The sequence below is a fragment of the Pristiophorus japonicus genome, chromosome 2 (assembly GCF_044704955.1).
Source record: "Pristiophorus japonicus isolate sPriJap1 chromosome 2, sPriJap1.hap1, whole genome shotgun sequence".
In the NCBI taxonomy this organism is placed as follows: Eukaryota; Metazoa; Chordata; class Chondrichthyes; family Pristiophoridae; genus Pristiophorus; species Pristiophorus japonicus.
The window spans coordinates 196,272,924-196,294,453 of NC_091978.1; the positions used below are offsets into that span (position 1 = coordinate 196,272,924).

The 21,530-nt window shown below is 44.4% G+C and overlaps 1 protein-coding gene across 7 annotated transcripts in view; it reads right to left on the minus strand.

Moving 5' to 3' along the window:
* tbc1d19 (TBC1 domain family, member 19) overlaps nucleotides 1-21,530 on the minus strand; it is a 317,152-nt gene that overhangs the window by 5,125 nt on the left and 290,497 nt on the right. For 5 of the 7 annotated variants that reach the window (XM_070870654.1, XM_070870688.1, XM_070870678.1 and 2 more), the window contains 3 exons: nucleotides 18,678-18,793; nucleotides 17,403-17,473; nucleotides 15,290-15,743 (listed from right to left, as the gene is read on the minus strand). In XM_070870654.1, coding sequence (XP_070726755.1) covers nucleotides 15,606-15,743; nucleotides 17,403-17,473; nucleotides 18,678-18,793 — 325 coding nt within the window. In that variant the 3' untranslated portion in view covers nucleotides 15,290-15,605. The remainder of the gene's footprint in view (nucleotides 1-15,289; nucleotides 15,744-17,402; nucleotides 17,474-18,677; nucleotides 18,794-21,530) is intronic. The other 2 variants (XM_070870657.1, XM_070870665.1) reach the window with 2 other exon arrangements.

Sequence of the window (21,530 nt, forward strand, 5' to 3'; positions counted from 1 at the left end):
GCTAAAGTTTTCCAGTCTTGGCAACATCCTCGTAAATTTCCTCTGCACCCTTTCTAGTGCAATCACATCCTTCTTGTAGTGTGGTGACCAAAACTGCACGCAGTACTCAAAGCTGTGGCCTAATTACTGTTGAAATAATTCCAGCATAACTTCCATGTTCTTGTATTCTATGCCTTGGCTAATAAAGGAAAGTATTCCATATGCTGTTTTAACTGTCGACCTGTCCTGCTACCCTTAAGGATCTGTGAACAAATACTCCAAGGTCCCTCTGTTCCTCCACACCGCTCAGTACCTCCCTTTTATTGTGTATTCCCTTGTCTTGTTGCCCCTCCCCAAATGCATTACTGCACACTTTTCCGGACTGAATTCCATTTGCCACTTTTCTGCACAACTGACCAGTTCATCGATATCTTCCTGCAGTCAAGAGCTTTCCTCCTCACTGTCAACCACACGGCCAATTTGTATATCATCTCCAAACTTCTTCATCATTTAAGTCTAAATCATTAATATAAGAACATAAGAAATAGGAGAAGGAGAAGGAGTAGGCCATTCGGCCCCTCGAGCCTGCTCCACCATTCAATAAGATCATGGCTGATCTGATCATGGACTCAGCTCCACTTTCCTGCCCGCTCCCCATACCCCTTATCGTTTAAGAAACTGTCTATTTCTGTCTTAAATTTATTTAATGTCCCAGCTTCCACAGCTCTCTGAGGCAGCGAATTCCACAGATTCACAACCCTCTGAGAGAAGAAATTTCTCCTCATCTCAGTTCTAAATGGGCGGCCCCATATTCTAAGATCATACTTTCTAGTTCTAGTCTCCCCCACCAGTGGAAACATCCTCTCTGCATCCATTTTGTCAAGCCCCCTCATAAGCTTATACATTTCTATAAGATCACCTTTCATTCTTCTGAATTCCAATGAGTAGAGGCCCAACCTACTCAACCTTTCCTCATAAGTCAACCCACTCATCCCCGGGATCAACCGAGTGAACCTTCTCTGAACTGCCTCCACAGCAAGTATATCCTTTCGTAAATATGGAAACTAAAACTGCACACAGTATTCCAGGTGTGGCCTCACCAATACCCTGTACAGCTGTAACAAGACTTCCCTGCTTTTATTCTCCATCCCCTTTGCAATAAAGGCCAAGGTTCCATTGGCCTTCCTGATCACTTGCTGTACCTGCATACTAGCCTTTTGTGTTTCATGCACAAGTACCCCCAGGTCCAGCTGCACTGCAGCACTTTGCAATCTTTCGCCATTTAAATAATAACTTGCTCTTTGATTTTTTCTGCCAAAGTGCATGACCTCACACTTTCCAACATTATACTCCAGCTGCCAAATTCTTGCCCACTCACTTAGCCTGTCTATGTCCTTCTGCAGCCTCTTTGTGTCTTCCTCACACATTACCCTTCCTCCCATCTTTGTATCGTCAGAAAACTTGGCTACGTTGCACTCAGTCCCTTCTTCCAAGTCGTTAATATAGAGTGTAAATAGTTGGGGTCCCTGCACTGATCCCTGAAGCACCTCACTAGTTACTGATTGCCAACCAGGGAATGAACCATTTGTCCCGACTCTCTGTTTTCTGTTTGTCAGCCAATCTTCTATCCATGCTAATATATTAACCCCAACCCCGTGAACTTTTATCTTGTGCAGTAACCTTTTGTGTGGCACCTTGTCAAATGCCTTCTGGAAGTCCAAATACATCCACTGGTTCCCCTTTATCCACCCTGTTCGTTATATCTTCAAAGAATTCCAGCAAATTTGTCAAACATGACTTCCCCTTCATAAATCCATGCCTGACCAAATTTTGCTTTTCCAAATGTCCTGTTACTGCTTCTTTAATAATGGACTCCAACATTTTCCCAACCACAGATGTTAGGCTAACTGGTCTATAGTCTCCTGCTTTTTATCTGCCTCCTTTTTGAATAGGGGCGTTACATTTGCAGTTTTCTAATCTGCTGGGACCTCCCCATAATCCAGGGAATTTTGGTAAATTACAACCAATGCATCCACAATCCCTGCCGCTACTTCTCTTAAGACCCTAGGGATGCAAACCATCAGGTCCAGTGGATTTATCTGCCTTTAGTCCCATTATCTTACGAAGCACTGCCTCCTTAGTGATTGTGTGGTGATAAGTTCCTCACCCCCTAAGCCCCTTGACTATCCACTGTTGGAATATTGTTAGTAACCTCTACCGTAAAAACTGATACAAAATACTTGTTTACAGTTTCTGCCATCTCTATGTTCCCCATTACTAATTCCCCGGTCTCATCTTCTAAGGGACCAACATTTACTTTAGCCACTCTTTTCCTTTTTATATATCTTTAGAAACTCTTACTATCAGTTTTTATATTTTGTGCTAGTTTACTTGCATAGTCTATCTTCCCTTTCTTTATCATTTTGTTAGTCATTCTTTGCTGGCTTTTAAAAGCTTCTGAATTTTCTGTCCTCCCACTAGTTTTGGCCACTTTGTATGCCCTTGTTTTTAATCAGATACTGTCCTTTATTTCTTTAGTTAGCCACAGATGGCTTTCTTTTCTCTTGCACTCTTTCCTCCTCACTGGAATATATTTTTCTTGAGGAGTTGTGAAATATCTCTTTATATGTACACCAATGTTCATCAATCGTTCCACACTTCAATCTGTTTTCCCAGTCCACTTTAGCCAACTCTGCCTTTATACCTTCATAGTCTCCTTTATTTAAGCTTAGTACGCTGGTTAGAGATCCAACTTTCTCATCCTCCATCTGAATTTGGAACTCAATCATGCTATGATCACTCATTCCAAGGTGATCCTTTGTTTATAGGAGATAGTTTATTAATCCTGTCTCATTACACAGGACCAGATCTAAGATAGCCTGCCCCCTGGTTGGTTCCGTTACATACTGCTCAAGGAACCCATCCCTTATGCACTCTATGAACTCTTCCTCAAGGCTACCCTGCCTAATTTGATTTGTCCAATCAATATGGAGGTTAAAATTACCCATGATTATTGCTGTTCCCTTTTTAGAAGCCCCCACTATTTCCTGGTTTATGCTCCGACCAACAGAGTTGCTACTGATAGGAGGCCTATATACGACGCCAACCAGTGACTTTTTCCCCTTATTATCCCTTATCTCCACCTAAACTGTTTCAACATCCTGATCCTTTGAGTATATATCGTTTCTCACTATTGCAGTGATTCCATCCTTTATCAATAGAGCTACCCCACCTCCTTTTCCTTTGTCTGTCTGTCCTTCCGGATTGTCAAATACCCCTGAATATTTAATTCCCAGTCCTGGTCACCTTGCAACCACGTCTCTGTAATGGCTATCAGATCATACCCATTTGTCTCAATTTGTGCCGTCAACTCATCTATTTTGTTACGAATGCTATGTGCATTTAGACAAAGTGCCTTTAAATTAGTTTTTTTTTTACCCTTTTTTCCTGCTTGTTTCCTCTCTCCTTAAAAATCACTTTCTTTATTTTTGCTTTCTAATATATATATACTACAAAAAGTAAGGGACCGAGTACTGAGCCCTGTGGAACCCCACTGGAAACAGGTTTCTAGTCACAAAAACTCCCTTCAACTATTAACCTTTGCTTCCAGTCACTGAGCCAATTTTGGATTCAGTTTACCGCTCTCCCTTGGATCCAATGGGCTTTTAACTTTTTTTGGTCAGCCTACTATGTAGGACCTTGTCAAAAGCCTTGCCAAAATCCACGTAAACTACAAATGCACTACCCTCATTGACCCTCCTTGGTGCCTCCTCAAAGAACTCAGTCAAGTTAACCAGACACAGCCTTCCCTTAACAAATCCATGCTGACTGTCCTTGATTAATCTGTGTCTTTCTAAATGAAGGTTTATACTGTCCCTCAGAACTGATTCCAGTAATTTGCCCACCACCGAGTTTAAACTAACTGGCCGATAATTGCTCAGTTTATCCCTTCCTCTCTTTTTGAACAATGGTTAATGTTAGCAGTTCTCCGATCCTCTGGCACCACTGCTGTAGCCAGGGAGGATTGAAAAATGATGGTCAGAGCCTCCGCAATTTCCTCCCTTGCTTCTTTTAATAGCCTTGCATATATTTCATCCGGTCCTGGAATTTATCGACTTTCAAGGATGCTAAACCCCTTAATACGTCCTCTCTTACTATGTTTATCCCATCCAATATTTCACTATCTTCCTCCTGAACTTCAACGTCGGCATCGTTCCTCTCTTTTGTGAAGACAGCTACAAAGTATTAATTTAGTATCTTATCTACATCCTCCGCCTCCACACATAGATCACCATTTTGGTCCCAATTAGGCCCCACTCTTTCTTTAGTTATCCTCTTGCTCTTTATGTAATTGTAAAATATCTTTGGGTTTTCACTGATTATACTTGCCAGAATTTTTACATGCCCTCGGGCGGATACGGGCAATGTTACGGATGTTACAGAGGTGGAAATAGGCAGTCTTATTTGCAAATATTTGGTTGGAAGCTCATTTTAGGGTCAAATATGACACCAAGGTTGCGAACAGTCTGGTTCAACCTCAAACAAATGTTGAGAGGATGGAGTCAGAGGCGAGGGAATGGAGTTTGTGGCGGGGACCGAAAACAATGGCATCGGTCTTCCCAATCTTTAAGTAGAGAAAATTTTGTTCATCCAGTACTGGATGTCAGATAAGCAGTCTGTCAATTTAGAGACCATGGAGGGCTCGAGAGAAGTGGTGGTGAGGTAAAGCTGCGTGTCGTCAGTGTACATGTGGAAACTGATGCTGTGTTTTCGGATGATATCGCCAAGGACAGCATGTAGATGGGAGGGGGCCAAGGATAGATCCTTGGGGGACATCAGAGGTAACGATGCGGGAGCGGGAAGATAAGACATTGCATGTGATTCTCTGGCTATAATTAGATAGATAAGAATGGAACTAGAGGAGTGCAGACACACCCAGCTGGACGACGATGGAGAGACGTTAGAGGAGGATGAACTGGTCAACCCTGTCAAAGGCTGCAAACAAGTCAGGAAGGACGACCATGGATAGTTTACCTTTGTCACAGTCAATTAGTATGTAATTTGTGACTTTGGTGAGAGCGGTTTCGATACTGTGGAAGGGGCAGAAATCTGATTGGAGGGATTCAAGCATGGACTTGCGGATAGATGGGCACGGATTTGGGAGGCGACGACACATCCAAGGACTTTGGAGAGGAAGGGAGGTTGGAGATGGGCCGGTAGTTTGCAAGGATGGAGGGGCAAAGGGTTGTTTTTTTGAGGAGAGGGGTGATGACGGCAGATTTGAGAGACAGGGGGACAGTACTCGAGGAGAGGCAACCGGTAACAATGTCAGCTAACATGGGAGCCAGAAAAGGAAGTTGGATGGTCGGCAGTTTGGTGGGAATAGGGTGAAGGGAGCAGGAAGTGGGTCACATACAACAATAACAAGTATTTATATAGTGCTTTTAACATAGTGAAACGTCCCAAGGCTCTTCACGGGAGTATTATGAGGTAAAAATTTGATACCGAGCCGCATAAATAGTAATTAGCACAGGTGACCAAAAGTTTGGCCAGAGGTGTGTTTTAAAGAGCGTCTTGAAGAAGGAAAGAGAGATAGAAAGGCCGAGAGGTTTAGACAGGGAATTCTATAGCCAAGGAAACAGAAGGCATGGCCACTAATGGTTGAGCGATCATAATTAGGGATGCTCAAGAGAGCATAATTATAGGAGCGCAGTCATCTAGCCAGGGAAATTGATGGGATTGAAGGCCAATAAATCCCCAGGGCCTGATAGTCTGCATCCCAGAGTACTTAAGGAAGTGGCCCTAGAAATAATTGATGCATTGGTGATCATTTTCCAACAGTCTATCGACTCTGGATCAGTTCCTATGGACTGGAGGGTAGCTAATGTAACATCACTTTTTAAAAAAGGAGGGAGAGAGAAAACGGGTAATTATAGACCGGTTAGGCTGACATCAGTAGTGAGGAAAATGTTGGAATCAATTATTAAAGATGAAATAGCAGCACATTTGGAAAGCAGTGACAGGATCGGTCCAAGTCAGCATGGATTTATGAAAGGGAAATCATGCTTGACAAATCCTCTAGAATCTTTTGAGGATGCAACTAGTAGAGTGGACAAGGGCGAACCAGCGGATGTGATGTATTTGGACTTTCAAAAGGCTTTTGACAAGGTCCCACACAAGAGATTGGTGTGCAAAATTAAAGCACATGGTATTGGGGGTAATGTATTTACGTGGATAGAGAACTGGTTGGCAGACAGGAAGCTGAGAGTCGGGATAAACGGGTCCTTTTAAGAATGGCAGGCAGTGACTAGTGGGGTGCCGCAGGGTTCGGTGCTGGGACCCCAGCTCTTTACAATATACATCAATGATTTAGATATTGAATATCTCCAAGTTTGCAGATGACACCAAGCTGGGTGGCGGTGTGAGCTGTGAGGAGGATGCTAAGAGGCTGGAAGGTGACTTGGACAGGATAGGCGAGTGGGCAAATGCATGGCAGATGCAGTATAATGTGGATAAATGTGAGGTTATCCACTTTGGTGGCAAAAACATGAAGGCAGAATATTATCTGAATGGCGGCAGATAAGGAAAAAGGGAGGTGCAATGAGACCTGGGTGTCCTGGTACATCAGTCATTGAAAGTTGGCATGCAGGTGCAGCAGGCGGTGAAGGCGGCAAATGGCATGTTGGCCTTCATAGCTAGGAGATTTGAGTATAGGAGCAGGGAGGTCTTGCTGCAGCTGTACAGGGCCTTGGTGAGGCCTCACCTGGAATATTGTGTTCAAGTTTGGTCTCCTAATCTGAGGAAGGACATTCTTGCTATTGAGGGAGTACAGCAAAGGTTCATCCGACTGATGCCCGGGATGGCAGGACTGACATATGAGGAAAGACTGGATCGACTGGGCCTGTATTCACTGGAGTTTAGAAGAATGAGAGGGGATTTCATAGAAATATATAAAATTCTGATGGGACTGGACAGGTTAGAAGCAGGAAGAATGTTCCCGATGTTGGGGGCGTACAGAACCAGGGGTCACAGTCTAAGGATAAGGGGTAAGCCATTTAGGACCGAGATGAGGAGAAACTTTTTCTCTCAGAGAGTTGTTAACCTGTGGAATTCTCTTCCGCAGAGAGTTGTTGATGCCAGTTCGTTAGATATATTTAAGAGTGAGTTGGATATGGCCCTTACGGCTAAAGGGATCAAGGGGTATGGAGAGAAGGGGTACTGAGGTGAATGATCAGCCGTGATCTTATTGAATGGTGGTGCAGGCTTGAAGGGCCGAATGGCCTACTCCTGCAACTATTTTCTATGTTTCTATCTCGGGGGGGGGGGGGGGGGGGAGGGTTATGGAGCTGGAGGAGATTACAGAGATAGGGAGGGGCAAGGCCATGGAGGGATTTGAAAGTAAGGATGAATATTTTGAAATCGAGGCTTGCTTAACCAGAAGCCAATGTAGATCAGCGAGCACAGGAGTGATGTGTGAGCGAGACTTGGTGCGAGTTGGGACACGGATAGCCGAGTTTTGGATCACCTCAAGTTTACGTGGGGGAAATGTGGGAGGCCAGCCAGGGGTGCGCTGGAATAATGAAATCTAAAGGTAACAAAGGCATGCATGAGGGCTTCAGCAACGGATGAGCTGAGGCACGGACGGAGACAAGCAATGGTATGGAAGTGGAAATAGGCGGTCTTGGTTATGGACAAGATGAGCGCGGAGATGTCATATGGGGAGATTGGAGAGAAACTGGAGAAAGATGTGAGTTTAGGGATTAGGGGGGAATCTTAGAGGAAGTTTTCCCCAGTGGGCTGGGGAAGGAAGTGAAGTGGCAGAGGCAGCTGAACAGATGGTCTCAATCATAGTAACAAAGAAGTCCATGCGTTCCTCACACTTGTGTCGGAGGTGAGGGTGGAGGAGACGGGAGATAGAAACATAGGCATAGAAAATAGGTGCAGGAGTAGGCCATTCGACCCTTCTAGCCTGCACCGCCATTCAATGAGTTCATGGCTGAACATGCAACTTCAGTACCCCATTCCTGCTTTCTCACCATACCCCTTGATCCCCCTAGTAGTAAGGACTTCATCTAACTCCTTTTTGAATATATTTAGTGAATTGGCCTCAACAACTTTCTGTGGTAGAGAATTCCACAGGTTCACCACTCTCTGGGTGAAGAAATTCCTCCTCATCTCGGTCCTAAATGGCTTACCCCTTATCCTTAGACTGTGTACCCTGGTTCTGGACTTCTCCAACATTGGGAACTTTCTTCCTGCATCTAACCTGTCTAACCCCGTCAGAATTTTAATCGTTTCTATGAGGTCCCCTCTCATTCTTCTGAACTCCAGTGAATACAAGCCCAGTTGATCCAGTCTTTCTTGATAGGTCAGTCCCGCCATCCCGGGAATCAGTCTGGTGAATCTTCGTTGCACTCCCTCAATAGCAAGAATGTCCTTCCTCAGGTTAGGACACCAAAACTGTACACAATACTCCAGGTGTGGCCTCACCAAGGCCCTGTACAACTGTAGCAACACCTCCCTGCCCTGTACTCAAATCCCCTCGCTATGAAGGCCAACATGCCATTTGCTTTCTTAACCGCCTGCTGTACCTGCATGCCAACCTTCAATGACTGATGTACCATGACACCCAGGTCTCTTTGCACCTCCCCTTTTCCTAATCTGTCACCATTCAGATAATAGTCTGTCTCTCTGTTTTTACCACCAAAGTGGATAACCTCACATTTATCCACATTATACTTCATCTGCCATGCATTTGCCCACTCACCTAACCTATCCAAATCGCTCTGCAGCCTCATAGCATCCTCCTCGCAGCTCACACTGCCACCCAACTTAGTGTCATCCACAAATTTGGAAATACTACATTTAATCTCCTCGTCTAAATCATTAATGTACAGTGTAAACAGCTGGGGCCCCAGCACAGAACCTTGCGGTACTCCACTAGTCACTGCCTGCCATTCTGAAAAGTCCCCATTTACTCCTACTCTTTGCTTCCTGTCTGACAACCAGTTCTCAATCCATGTCAGCACACTACCCCCAATCCCATGTGCTTTAACTTTGCACATTAATCTCTTGTGTGGGACCTTGTTGAAAGCCTTCTGAAAGTCCAAATATACCACATCAACTGGTTCTCCCTTGTCCACTCTACTGGAAACTTCCTCAAAAAATTCCAGAATATTTGACAAGCATGATTTCCCTTTCACAAATCCATGCTGACTTGGACCTATCATGTCACCTCTTTCCAAATGCACTGCTATGACATCCTTAATAATTGATTCCATCATTTTACCCACTACCGATGTCAGGCTGACCGGTCTATAATTCCCTGTTATCTCTCTCCCTCCTTTTTTAAAAAGTGGGGTTACATTGGCTACCCTCCACTCCATAGGAACTGATCCAGAGTCAATGGAATGTTGGAAAATGACTGTCAATGCATCCGCTATTTCCAAGGCCACCTCCTTAAGTACTCTGGGATGCAGTCCATCAGGCCCTGGGGATTTATCGGCCTTCAATCCCATCAATTTCCCCAACACAATTTCCCGACTAATAAGGATTTTCCTCAGTTCCTCCTCCTTACTAGACCCTCCGACCCCTTTTATATCCGGAAGGTTGTTTGTGTCCTCCTTAGTGAATACCGAACCAAAGTACTTGTTCAATTGGTCCGCCATTTCTTTGTTCCCCGTTATGACTTCCCCTGATTCTGACTGCAGGGGACCTACATTTGTCTTTACTAACCTTTTTCTCTTTACATATCTATAGAAACTTTTGCAATCCGTCTTAATGTTCCCTGCAAGCTTCTTCTCGTACTCTATTTTCCCTGCCCTAATCAAACCCTTTGTCCTCCTCTGTCTTTAAGAAGACGGTTAACAGTGGAGAATAGAAGCCGGGTTTTATCTTTGCATGCCAGAATTATTTCAGTTTCCGCCATCTCCGTTTCAAATCTGTGTCCCTTGGACTTGAGAGAGCAGGTGAGGGCATACCAGGGGGAACGGCCAGAGTGAGAGTGAGTAATTTTTTCATAGGGACGAGGGCATCAAGGGTGATGGTGAGGGTGTTGTTGAGCAGATCAGTAGCTGCAGAAATGTCATGGTAAAGGATGGCCAAAGGCTGGACATTTAGGATTTCAGAAGTGTAGTTGTAAGAGAGTTGAAGGAGAGTTTTTTCCAGGGGCAGACACAGATGGAAGTAGGGTTGGGGGCAGGAAGGGGGATGTGGGTGGAGAGTGATATGAGGAAGTGATCAGAGATGGCCTTATCTGCGATTGACATGATGGGAGTAGCGAGGCCATGAGAGATGGCAAGTCGGGGGTGTGGCCGTGAATATGGGTTGGGGAGTTTATATGGAGGGTAGATTAAGGAAGGATAGTGAACTCAGACGAGAGCATGATGAATTGAGATGAAGGTTGAAATCACCGAGGATGAGGAGTTGCTCGTTGCAGAGGCTGAGGGAGGAAAGCAGTGAAGATATCTCAGTGAGAACATTTTTATGCTACTTGGGTGGGCGCTAGAGAATGAGAAATTTCAATGAGAGATGAGAGGAGTGGAGTTGCTCAAAGGAGGAAAAAGTGTCAGAGGAATAGGGGGACAGACCAAGGTGTGATTTGGTGATCAGAGCCACACTGCCGCCACCGTGGTCTGAGTGGGGCAAGTGGTGGAAGGTATAACCAGGCAAGGGGGCTTTATTTAAGGGTAAGGTGTCGTCACCCTTCAGCCAAATTTCCGTCAGGGCCATGATGTCGATGCAATCATCCACGACAAGGTCATAGACAAGCAAGGACCTTGTTTGTAAGTGAATGGACATTCTGGAGGGAGATGAGGAGAGGGTCGGTAATGGCTGACCCACTGCCAGTGACCACAAGATCAGCACTGGGACTGGCGAATTGGATGGTGAGGAGATTGGCAAGATTAGCCCCCAGTGGGTGCGTATTGGGGCGGGGGGGTGCGGCAGATTGATGAGAGAGTAGGATGGGACAGTTTAGGTTGCTGTTTGTAAAGAGGCTGCGCCGAGTGCCTCGATGGGTCCTTCGTAGGATGCTAAGAGGCATAGAGGGAAGCTCTAGGCTTATCTGAGAGGTAGTTAAGCCTGGGATGGCGACAGCAGAGTAAGAAGGTCAAAGAATAATGAAGGATTGGGGTAGAGATTTGGGCAAGGGCAGCAAGCTAATGGGAAAATAGTGCAGGTAACGATTGAAGTTATGATAATCAGAGTGCAATTGGAAGGGACAGAGCAAATAAACATAAAAATGCACCAGAAAGTAGAGTCAGAGTAGGGAAAAATGGTAAAAAGACAAATCGAAAAGCTCTTCATCAGAATACACGAAACATTCGTAACAAGATAGATGAGTTGATGGCACAAATATAAATAAATGGGTATGATCTGATAGCCATTACAGAGACTTGGTTGCAAGGTGACTAAGGCTGGGAACTGAATATTCAGGGTTTTGTGACATTTCGGAAGGATAGGCAGAAAGGAAAAGGAGGTGGGGCAGCTCTATTGATAGAGAATGAGATCAGTGCAGTAGTGAGAAATGATATTGGCTCAGAAGATCAAGATGTCGAATCAGTTTGGGTGGAGATAAGAAATAAGAGAAAGAAGTTACTGGTTGGAGTTGTCTATAGGCTCCCTAACAGCAGTTACACTGTAGGACACTGTATAAATCAAGAAATAATAGCAGCTTGTAAGAAAGGTACTGCAATAATCATGGGCGATTTTAATCTTCATATTGATTGGACAAATCAAATTGGCAAAGGTAGCCTTGAGTGCGAGTTCATAGAGTGTATTTGGGATGGTTTCTTAGAACAATACATTGTGGAACCAACCAGGGATCAGGCTATTTTAGATCTGGTAATGTGTAATGAGATAGGATTACTTAATGATCTCAGAGTAAAGGATCCTCTAGGAAAGAGTGATCATAAGCATGTTAGAATTTCAAATTCAATTTGAGAGTGAGAAATTTAGGTCTCAAACAAGTGTCCTGAACTTAAATAAAGGCAATTACAAAGGTATGAAGAGAGTGGCTAAAGTGAACTGGGAAAATAGATTAAAGGGCAAGACGGTAAATAAGCAGTGACAGACATTTAAGGAGATAGTTCATAACTCTCAGCAAAGATATCGTCCAGTTCGAAAGACTCACAGAGAAGGATGAACCATCCATGGCTAACTAAGGAAGTAAAGGATCGTATCAAATTGAAAACAAAGGCATACAATGTTGCAAAGATTAGTGGAAGGCCAAAGGATTGGGAAATGTTTAGAAACTAGCAAAGGATGACTAAAAAAAATAATAAAGAGGGAGAAGAAGGGAGAAAAAGCACTAGGCAAACTAATGGGACTAAAGGTGGACAAGTCCCCTGGACCTGATGGCCTGCATCCTAAGGTCTTAAAAGAAGTGGCTGCAAAGATAGTAGATGCATTGGTTGTAATCTACCAAAATTCCCTGGATTCTGGAGAGGTACAAGCGGATTGGAAAACAGCAAATGTAACATCCCTATTCAAGAAAGGAGGGAGACAGAAAGCAGGAAACTATAGACCAGTTAACTTAATACCTGTCACTGGGAAAATGCTGGAGTCTATTATTAAGGAAGTAGTAGCAGGACATTTAGAAAATCAAAATACAATCAAGCAGAGTCAACATGGTTTTATGAAAGGGAAATCGTGTTTGACAAATTTGCTAGAGCTCTTTGAGGATATAACGATCAGGGTGGATAAAGGAGAACCAGTAGATGTAGTATATTTAGATTTCCAGAAGGCATTCGATAACGTGTCACATAAAAGGTTACTGCACAAGGTAAGAGCTCACGGGGTTGGGGGTAATATATTAGCATGGATAGAGGATCGGCTAACTAAGAGAAAACAGAGAGTCGGGAAAAAGGGATCATTTTTAGGTTGGCAAACTGTAACTATTGGGGTGCGACAGGGATCAGTGCTGGGGCCTTAACGATTTACAATCTATATTAATGATTTGGATGAAGGGACCAAGTGTAACGTAGCCAAATTTGCTGATGATACAAAGCTAGGTGGTAAAGCAAGTTGTGAGGAGGACACAAAGAATCTGCAAAGGGATATAGATAGGTTAAGTGAGTGGACAAAAATTTGGCAGATGAAGTATAATGTGGGAAAATGTGAGATTATCCACTTTGGTATGAAGATTAAAAAAGCAAATTATTATTTAAACGGAGAGACTACAAAATGCTGTGGTATAGAGGAACCCCGGGATCCTTGTACATGAAACACAAAAAGTTAGCATACAGGTGCAGCAAGTAATTAGAAAGACAAATGGAATGTTGGCCTTTATTGCAAGGGGAATGGAGTATAAAAGTAGGGCAGTCTTGCTACAACTGTACAGGGTGTTGGTGAAACCGCAGTTTTGGACTCCTGATTTAAGAAGGGATATACTTGCATTGGAGGCAGTTTAGAGAAGGTTCACCAGGTTGATTCGAGAGATGAAGGGGTTGTCTTATGAGGAATGGTTGAGCAGGTTGGGCCAATACTCACTGGAGTTGAGTAGAATGAGAGATGATCTTATTGAAACATTCTGAGGGTGCTTGACAGGGTAGATGCAGAGAGTATGTTTCCCCTCGTGGGGGAATCTAGAATTAGGGGGCATAGTTTCAGAATAAGGGGTTGCCCATTTAAAACAGAGATGAAAAGGAATTTCTTCTCTCAGAGGGCCGTGAATCTTTGGAATTCTCTACCCAAGAGAGCTGTGGAGGCTGGGTCATTGAATATATTTAAGGTGGCGATAGACAGATTTTTGAATTATAGGGGAGTCAAGGGTTATGGGGAGCGGGCAGGAAAGTGGAGTTGAGGCCAAGATCAGATCAGCCATGATCTTACTGAATGGCAGAACAGGCTCGAGGGGCCAAATGGCCTACCCCTGCTCCTATTTCTTATGTTCTAACACTATCACCTGCAAGTCTCTCTCCACGTCACACACTATCCTGGCTTGGAAATAATACGGTGTTCCTTCATCGTCGCTGGGTCAAAATCCTGGAACACCTTCCCTTAAAGCACAGAGAGTACCTTCACCACAAGGACTGCTGCGGTTCAAAGCGGCGGCTCACCACCACTTTCTCAGGGCAATTAGGGATGGGCAATAAATGCTGGCCTTGCCAGCGACGGCCAAGTCCCAGGAACAAATGATTAATAAAACCACTCATGTGCATACCCTTGTGCAACAACAAATCTTTGATCATCTATTTTCTGCTACTCTTATGCGTGCAATCTCTGTGTCTTCAGCAGAGGTAGAGGCAGACTGCTCGCATCACTGCTGACTGTTGAGGTGCTCTTGGCTGACATCATATGGGTTTTGCAGCCCATGAGGGCCATGCCAAAGACTACTCCACCTGTACCTATGCAGGGACAGACTGGGCCATCAGAGCATGAGGCAGATGCACTGCAGCAGCTCGCCAAGGCTTCTTCGGCAACAACTCCCAAACCGCGACCTCTACCACTCAGAAGGATAAGGGCAGCAGGCGCATGGGAACACCATCACGTGGGGTGGGGGAGGGAACGGGTGAGAGTCCCCACTTTTACCTTCCCTCTCCTGACCCATCCGCACTTCCTTGCTAGCAATGATCTGGAGAGCACTTTGCTGCTCATCATCAGGCGCATTAGGTCCGTGGAGCAGAGCAGGTCTCCAGTCATCTTGGGTAATCCTTGCCACTGGACCAAGACCTAGCTCTGTCAAGCCCGTGTGGTGGCTGCTGTGCAACAGCCACCACATGTTAAAAAAATCCACGCACAGGCATCTTCCACCCTTCAGGATGTAGTTCAGAACCTGGAATTTTAGGTCCTTCATTGGAACACCTGTGAACTTATCCTTTTTTGGCATGGAAGCAAGTCATCCTCGTTTCAAGGGACTGCCTATGATGATGATGATGATGTTGAAGACTAGGGCTAGAGTTTCTACAATCCTATTTAAGGTAGCATTCAGAGTCTGAAAGCCATTGGTGAGGGCCAGCATGCACTTGTTTGACTGCTGCGTTTGAAGCTCCATGCAGAGGGCCACTCTTTTTATGGATGAAGACATCATCGCGAAGACCTGCTACATCATGCCATTCATGCTCGAGATGGACTCCTCCAAACTCTCTGCAAGCGTGCACAGTTCAGCAGAAAAGTCTGCTCATACATCACATTTTTTGCTGCTTCTCCAGAATTATCCTCTTCGTCGACGGTCTCCGAGGCTCAGCATCTGAGCAGAGCTTGGAGTGTCCTGCGCCCTCTGACGCTGACTCTCCACTGCTGTCTGTCTCCACCAACTGCTCTTGCTCACTTGTGACACACCAGGTGAAAATCCAACTATCTGTCTTACCGGACCCATCGAAGTGAGTATCTGAGCTGGTGTTTGCTCTGCATGAGTCCTGTGATGGTGCACCCTCAGAGTGCATGACTGCCTCTTGAGAAGCTGTTGTCGTCCTCCTAGACTATCTCCTCCAGGACGCTTGATGGGCCTGTGGGAGAATGAAGACATGAATTAGAACTGTCAAGGTAAGAATGTTTTAAGTGAACATTATGCACATGATCATCATTCACTGGCTGCTGACATCAAGCCAATATGAGTGAGTGTTGTATGCCATGTGGCTGTATGATACTTAGTTATGTCACCAGGTAGCTGGGAGGCCCCCATCTTATCCATCTCTGATGGCCAGGCACGCTGATACTCTGCTTATCTCCAGAACATCCTTCTCTGCAGCTGTGATTATTGAGATGGTTGGAGGGGCAGCTCTGGTTCTCTGCCTCTCCCTGGTGTTCTCTGCTCTCGTCTCCTGCAAGGAGGGAAAGAAGAGTCATATGAGTGAGAGTAATGGAATTTATTGAATGGATAGCTGGGCAACAGTTGTTGAGAATGACTACAAGGGAGAGGCATGACATTGCATTAAGATGAGGGTGTCAGTGGTGGATGGACAGATAGGGATGTGAGGAAAGACATAGACAGAGAGGAGTGGGTGCACCTGCAAGGTAAGTGGGTGTGAAGACTGATGTGCAGTGGTCGGCTTCGGAGTGAGGGAGATGGCATAATGCGCACAGCAGGATGTAGTTGAGTGTGCCAGTGTACTCACCTTTCCTGCCCTCATTTAGTCATTAAAGCATTTCCGGTACTGTATCCAGGAGCGTGGCACCACACCTCTTTAGCTATCTCCAGCCACGGCTTCTTGGTTTCACTGGCAGGCTTCTTCCTCCCATCAGCAGGGAGCAGTACATCCCTATGGGCCCTTACACACTGCAGCATCAGCTCCAGGAAAGCATCTGAAAAGCTCGGCATAGCCTTGGAACGTTGTGACTTCATTACTCCTTTGCTGTTTCCCCACACCTCCACAATTCTTCAACTGTCATCTTTACAGTGTCCCTTTAAATAGTGGAGTTGAAATCGACCCATGCAAGTCAACATCATTGCTCACACTAATTGGTTGGGAAGCCCAGAAGTCAGATGCAAATGCTGGGTTAAAAGCCACTGCGTGACGAGCTGCACTGACTTCCGGATTTCCCGTGCGCTACCAGACCCTGCCCCGGCGAGTCAAAATGTTAAAATTATGGCCAGTGAATCAGAGGATATGCCAAAATGAGGCATTTTAATTATAATGATCAATGTATAATGGTTAATGTATGATGGGAAGTGCATACTATATGCACACACTTCAAATACATTATAGATGGGATTAGAGAAGATCACAACTACATCACCTGGGGCACAGCAAATATTGGAATATTAGGCAAGTCATAATGCACACCTGTGAAAAAGCCAGGCTGATTAATTGAAATATTGGAAGATCATGTGGGCTCCTTTACAGAACTGCATTCCTACCAACCTGGTTTTCCAATATTTGCTGTGCTCATGCAATCCAGGCCCAGGAAAGCCTTCCCTATGTGCTCTGAGCAATTTTTTCTCCCTCTCGTAAAATGGAGTATCCAGAGATCTGTGTAAAGTGATTGAAGATCAGATGCCTATGGTCTTGATTTTATCCCTCATATTTGATCACAATAATTAAATGTTTTAATGATACTAATTTAAAATAATATGGAAAATTCTAAACCTGGAGCCAAGAAGAAAGTATTACAAAACATCAACTAACCAATCAATCTAAATTCATTACTGTATTTATGTTTTTGATTGTTTTTGTAAATATTTGTAAATCCCTTTATTTTCTCTCTAGTCCCCTTTAGTTCTTCAGGCTGTGTGCCACCTGCAAAATGGCTATCGCCAGCTGCCCTCGTAGCTAGAAAGTGCTCAACAGCTGTCCTAATCTGACCCTCCTCCCCTTTGGAAGGAGACACCAAGCCTCCAATTAGCACATCCTCACAACTACGTGGTTAGATTGGCAATCAGCGCTGGAGAAGTAACAGCTGTTTCCCCCCCGCCCACGATCCTACTCCCACAAGAAAATATGGTCCCCTCGCCATTCCAAAATGAAGTTAGAACTCCTTACTTCAGCTGCAGCAAGTGATGTTGCCTCCATTAAGTTCTCTGCTCTGAAAGCAAATACAGCAGCTGCCAGCACTGAAATAAAACAAACTGCATTAAACAGAGCTAATATTTCTCCAGGGCAGTACTTAAAAATGTCTAAGTCCACCAAGTACCTGGGTAGCTTACTGATTGGTGTATTTTGTTGTCCCTGAACGTAATCAATAGCACAACCATAAATAAGTATCAAAGCTATTTTCACATATGCATGTCAATCAAAAAGAAGTTGAATCAGCAGAGCAGCAATGGTTCAGAGCTGCTCAACTAATTTCTGATATAGATTTGCATTCCTGGGGAAGTAAAGTTGGCAGAAGTACAAAATAGGATGTCCTGTTTCATACTCACACCACTTTTTTTTTCATTGAAATTATCAACATGAAAAGTTTCATTGCCTTGGCCATCATTGTATCAGTCCGGTACTTTGTTTGGGAAAATGCCAAAATTGCCCTCTTGCAGAAATTGGATTGCAATGAGCCGAGCAAGCGCCAGGCAGGATTACTCCCCTGACTCCACAGTATCTCGATCTCCCTCCCTTCCCGGGACTTACCTTAGAGCCGCAGACAGTGAGGTTAGCGTCCACGTATTCAGCTATTTGAAATGGACGAGCTGCCTGTGGAGGCACGACAAATAATGAGGCCTGAGGCCAGATTTAGGCGCATGCTGACGGCACGCCACTAGCTCAAAAACAGGCCATATCCAATTTTTACCTCTCAGCACCTCAAATAAATGAATTTGCCAATTTTAAAAGGTAGAAATAAAAGCAATGTCTAGCAAACCAACCAAGGAACAGTACTGTGTTAATTGGGGGACATAGTAGTCCAATTATGATAATTTTACAACATTTTCAGACCTTTCAGTAATTTACAAAGGGTCAAGCAGAAATTGGTTGCTCCTAACAGTCGTTCAGTGAGCCATGTAAAGATTGTTACTCCCCCTAGTGACATATGACCAGAACTACAACAGACTGATGGTGTTTTATGAAGAACTGCAAAAGGAATGTGAGGAATGTAATTTTCTATGTGCATTTTTTTTTGTACTCATACAACAACAACTTGCATTTATATAGCACCTTTAACGTAATAAAATGTCCCAAGGCACTTCACAGGTGTGTTATAAGACAAAAATTTGACACCGAGCCACATAAGGAAAAATTAGGGCAGATGAGCAAAAGCTTGGTCAAAGAGGTAGGTTTTAAGGAATGTCTTAAAGAAGGAAAGAAAGGTAGAGATGGAGAGGTTACCAGCAAGAATCTCCAGTGAGTTGTATCCCAGAATCCTATCCCAAAGAAACAAGAGTTGATCGGTTGCTAGGTACCCCGAGAATGCCCGCACCATCCATTTAAACGATATCCGAAGTCTGGAAAAAAGAAATGGATGAAACGTTCAATACAGATCGTTGTGTAAGAGGAACTGTACTAGCAACAGACTGAAACCAGAATTGAGGGGTGTAGTTTTAATTGTCTCTCTCTTTTGTTTTGTAGATTCAGGCCAACATATCAGGATAGAAAAAAAATTATTTGTATATTTATCCAACACCTGATGAACGTTACAATGAAGCTTCCCGGTGGCTCAGCAATTTTGCCTGCAAGCCATGCAGACAAGGAAGGTCCCAGGTTTGATGTTCAGATTATCTCCTGTCTGTGCTGAGTTAGCTGATCTCAGTCATGGCGATTGCAGAGCAATACTATTGGCCTCATTGCCCCTGGGTTGGAAGGCAAAGATGTATGAAAAGCAAATCGTCTGGGGTTCCTTGTTCTGATCGCTATCCTGATGTATGTGTGGCTGTTGGGTGAAGACAATATTGGGGTCAACCTGTAATGCCCTCAGTGATTGAATAGCCAATCAACATTAATTGGCGAGGCTCACAAAGGCCATCACTGTTTGCAGTGTCTGTCTTGCATTGAAATATTGCAATGTCCATTTCCACCACACGAGGTCCACTATGACGCATACGCTAATGGGAGAGAACTGTACTGAGGATTTACACCCCAAACCAAAGACCTTTACACTGATATTTTCACCAAACCCTTTCCATGTAGGTTTCCACAATGACCTAATGAGAAAAGACACCACCCAGAGTAGTGCTGTTGGGGAGGAGTTAAACTAATATGGCAGGGGGATGGGAACCAATGCAGGGAGATAGAGGGAAACAAAAAGGAGACAAAAACAAAAGACAGAAAGGAGATGAGGAAAAGTGGAGGGCAGAGAAACCCAAGGCAAAGAACAAAAAGGGCCATTGTACAGCAAAATTCTAAAAGGACAGAGGGTGTTAAAAAAAACAAGCCTAAAGGCTTTGTGTCTTAATGCAAGGAGTATCCGCAATAAAGTGGATGAATTAACTGTGCAAATAGATGTTAACAAATATGATGTGATTGGGATTACGGAGACGTGGCTCCAGGATGAGCAGGGCTGGGAACTCAACATCCAGGGGTATTCAACATTCAGGAAGGATAGAATAAAAGGAAAAGGAGGTGGGGTAGCATTGCTGGTTAAGGAGGAGATTAAGGCAATAGTTAGGAAGGACATTAGCTTGGATGATGTGGAATCTATATGGGTAGAGCTGCAGAACACCAAAGGGCAAAAAACGTTAGTGGGAGTTGTGTACAGACCTCCAAACAGTAGTAGTGATGTTGGGGAGGGCATCAAACAGGAAATTAGGGGTGCGTGCAATAAAGGTGCAGCAGTTATAATGGGTGACTTTAATATGCACATAGATTGGGCTAACCAAACTGGAAGCAATACGGTGGAGGAGGATTTTCTGGAGTGCATAAGGGATGGTTTTTTAGACCAATATGTCGAGGAACCAACTAGGGGGGAGGCCATCTTAGACTGGGTGTTATGTAATGAGAGAGGATTAATTAACAATCTCGTTGTGCGAGGCCCCTTGGGGAAGAGTGACCATAATATGGTGGAATTCTGCATTGGGATGGAGAATGAAACAGTTAATTCAGAGACCATGGTCCAGAACTTAAAGAAGGCTAACTTTGAAGGTATGAGGCGTGAATTGGCTGGGATGGATTGGCGAATGATACTTAAGGGGTTGACTGTGGATGGGCAATGGCAGACATTTAGAGACCGCATGGATGAATTACAACAATTGTACATTCCTGCCTGGCATAGAAATAAAAAAGGGAAGGTGGCTCAACCGTGGCTATCAAGGGAAATCAGGGATAGTATTAAAGCCAAGGAAGTGGCATACAAATTGGCCAGAAATAGCAGCGAACCTGGGGACTGGAAGAAATTTAGAACTCAGCAGAGGAGGACAAAGGGTTTGATTAGGGCAGGGAAAATGGAGTATGAGAAGAAGCTTGCAGGGAACATTAAGACGGATTGCAAACGTTTCTATAGATATGTAAAGAGAAAAAGGTTAGTAAAGACAAACGTAGGTCCCCTGCAGTCAGAATCAGGGGAAGTCATAACGGGGAACAAAGAAATGGCGGACCAATTGAACAAGTACTTTGGTTCGGTATTCACGAAGGAGGACACGAACAACCTTCCGGTTATAAAAGGGGTCGGGGGGTCTAGTAAGGAGGAGGAACTGAGGGAAATCCTTATTAGCCGGGAAATTGTGTTGGGGAAATTGATGGGATTGAAGGCCGATAAATCCCCAGGGCCTGATGGACTGCATCCCAGAGTACTTAAGGAGGTGGCCTTGGAAATAGTGGATGCGTTGACAGTCATTTTCCAACATTCCATTGACTCTGGATCAGTTCCTATGGAGTGGAGGGTAGCCAATGTAACCCCACTTTTTAAAAAAGGAGGGAGAGAGAAAACAGGGAATTATAGACCGGTCAGCCTGACATCGGTAGTGGGTAAAATGATGGAATCAATTATTAAGGATGTCATAGCAGTGCATTTGGAAAGAGGTGACATGATAGGTCCAAGTCAGCATGGATTTGTGAAAGGGAAATCATGCTTGACAAATCTTCTGGAATTTTTTGAGGATGTTTCCAGTAGAGTGGATAAGGGAGAACCAGTTGATGTGGTATATTTGGACTTTCAGAAGGCGTTCGACAAGGTCCCACACAAGAGATTGCTGTGCAAAGTTAGAGCACATGGGATTGGGGGTAGTGTACTGACATGGATTGAGAACT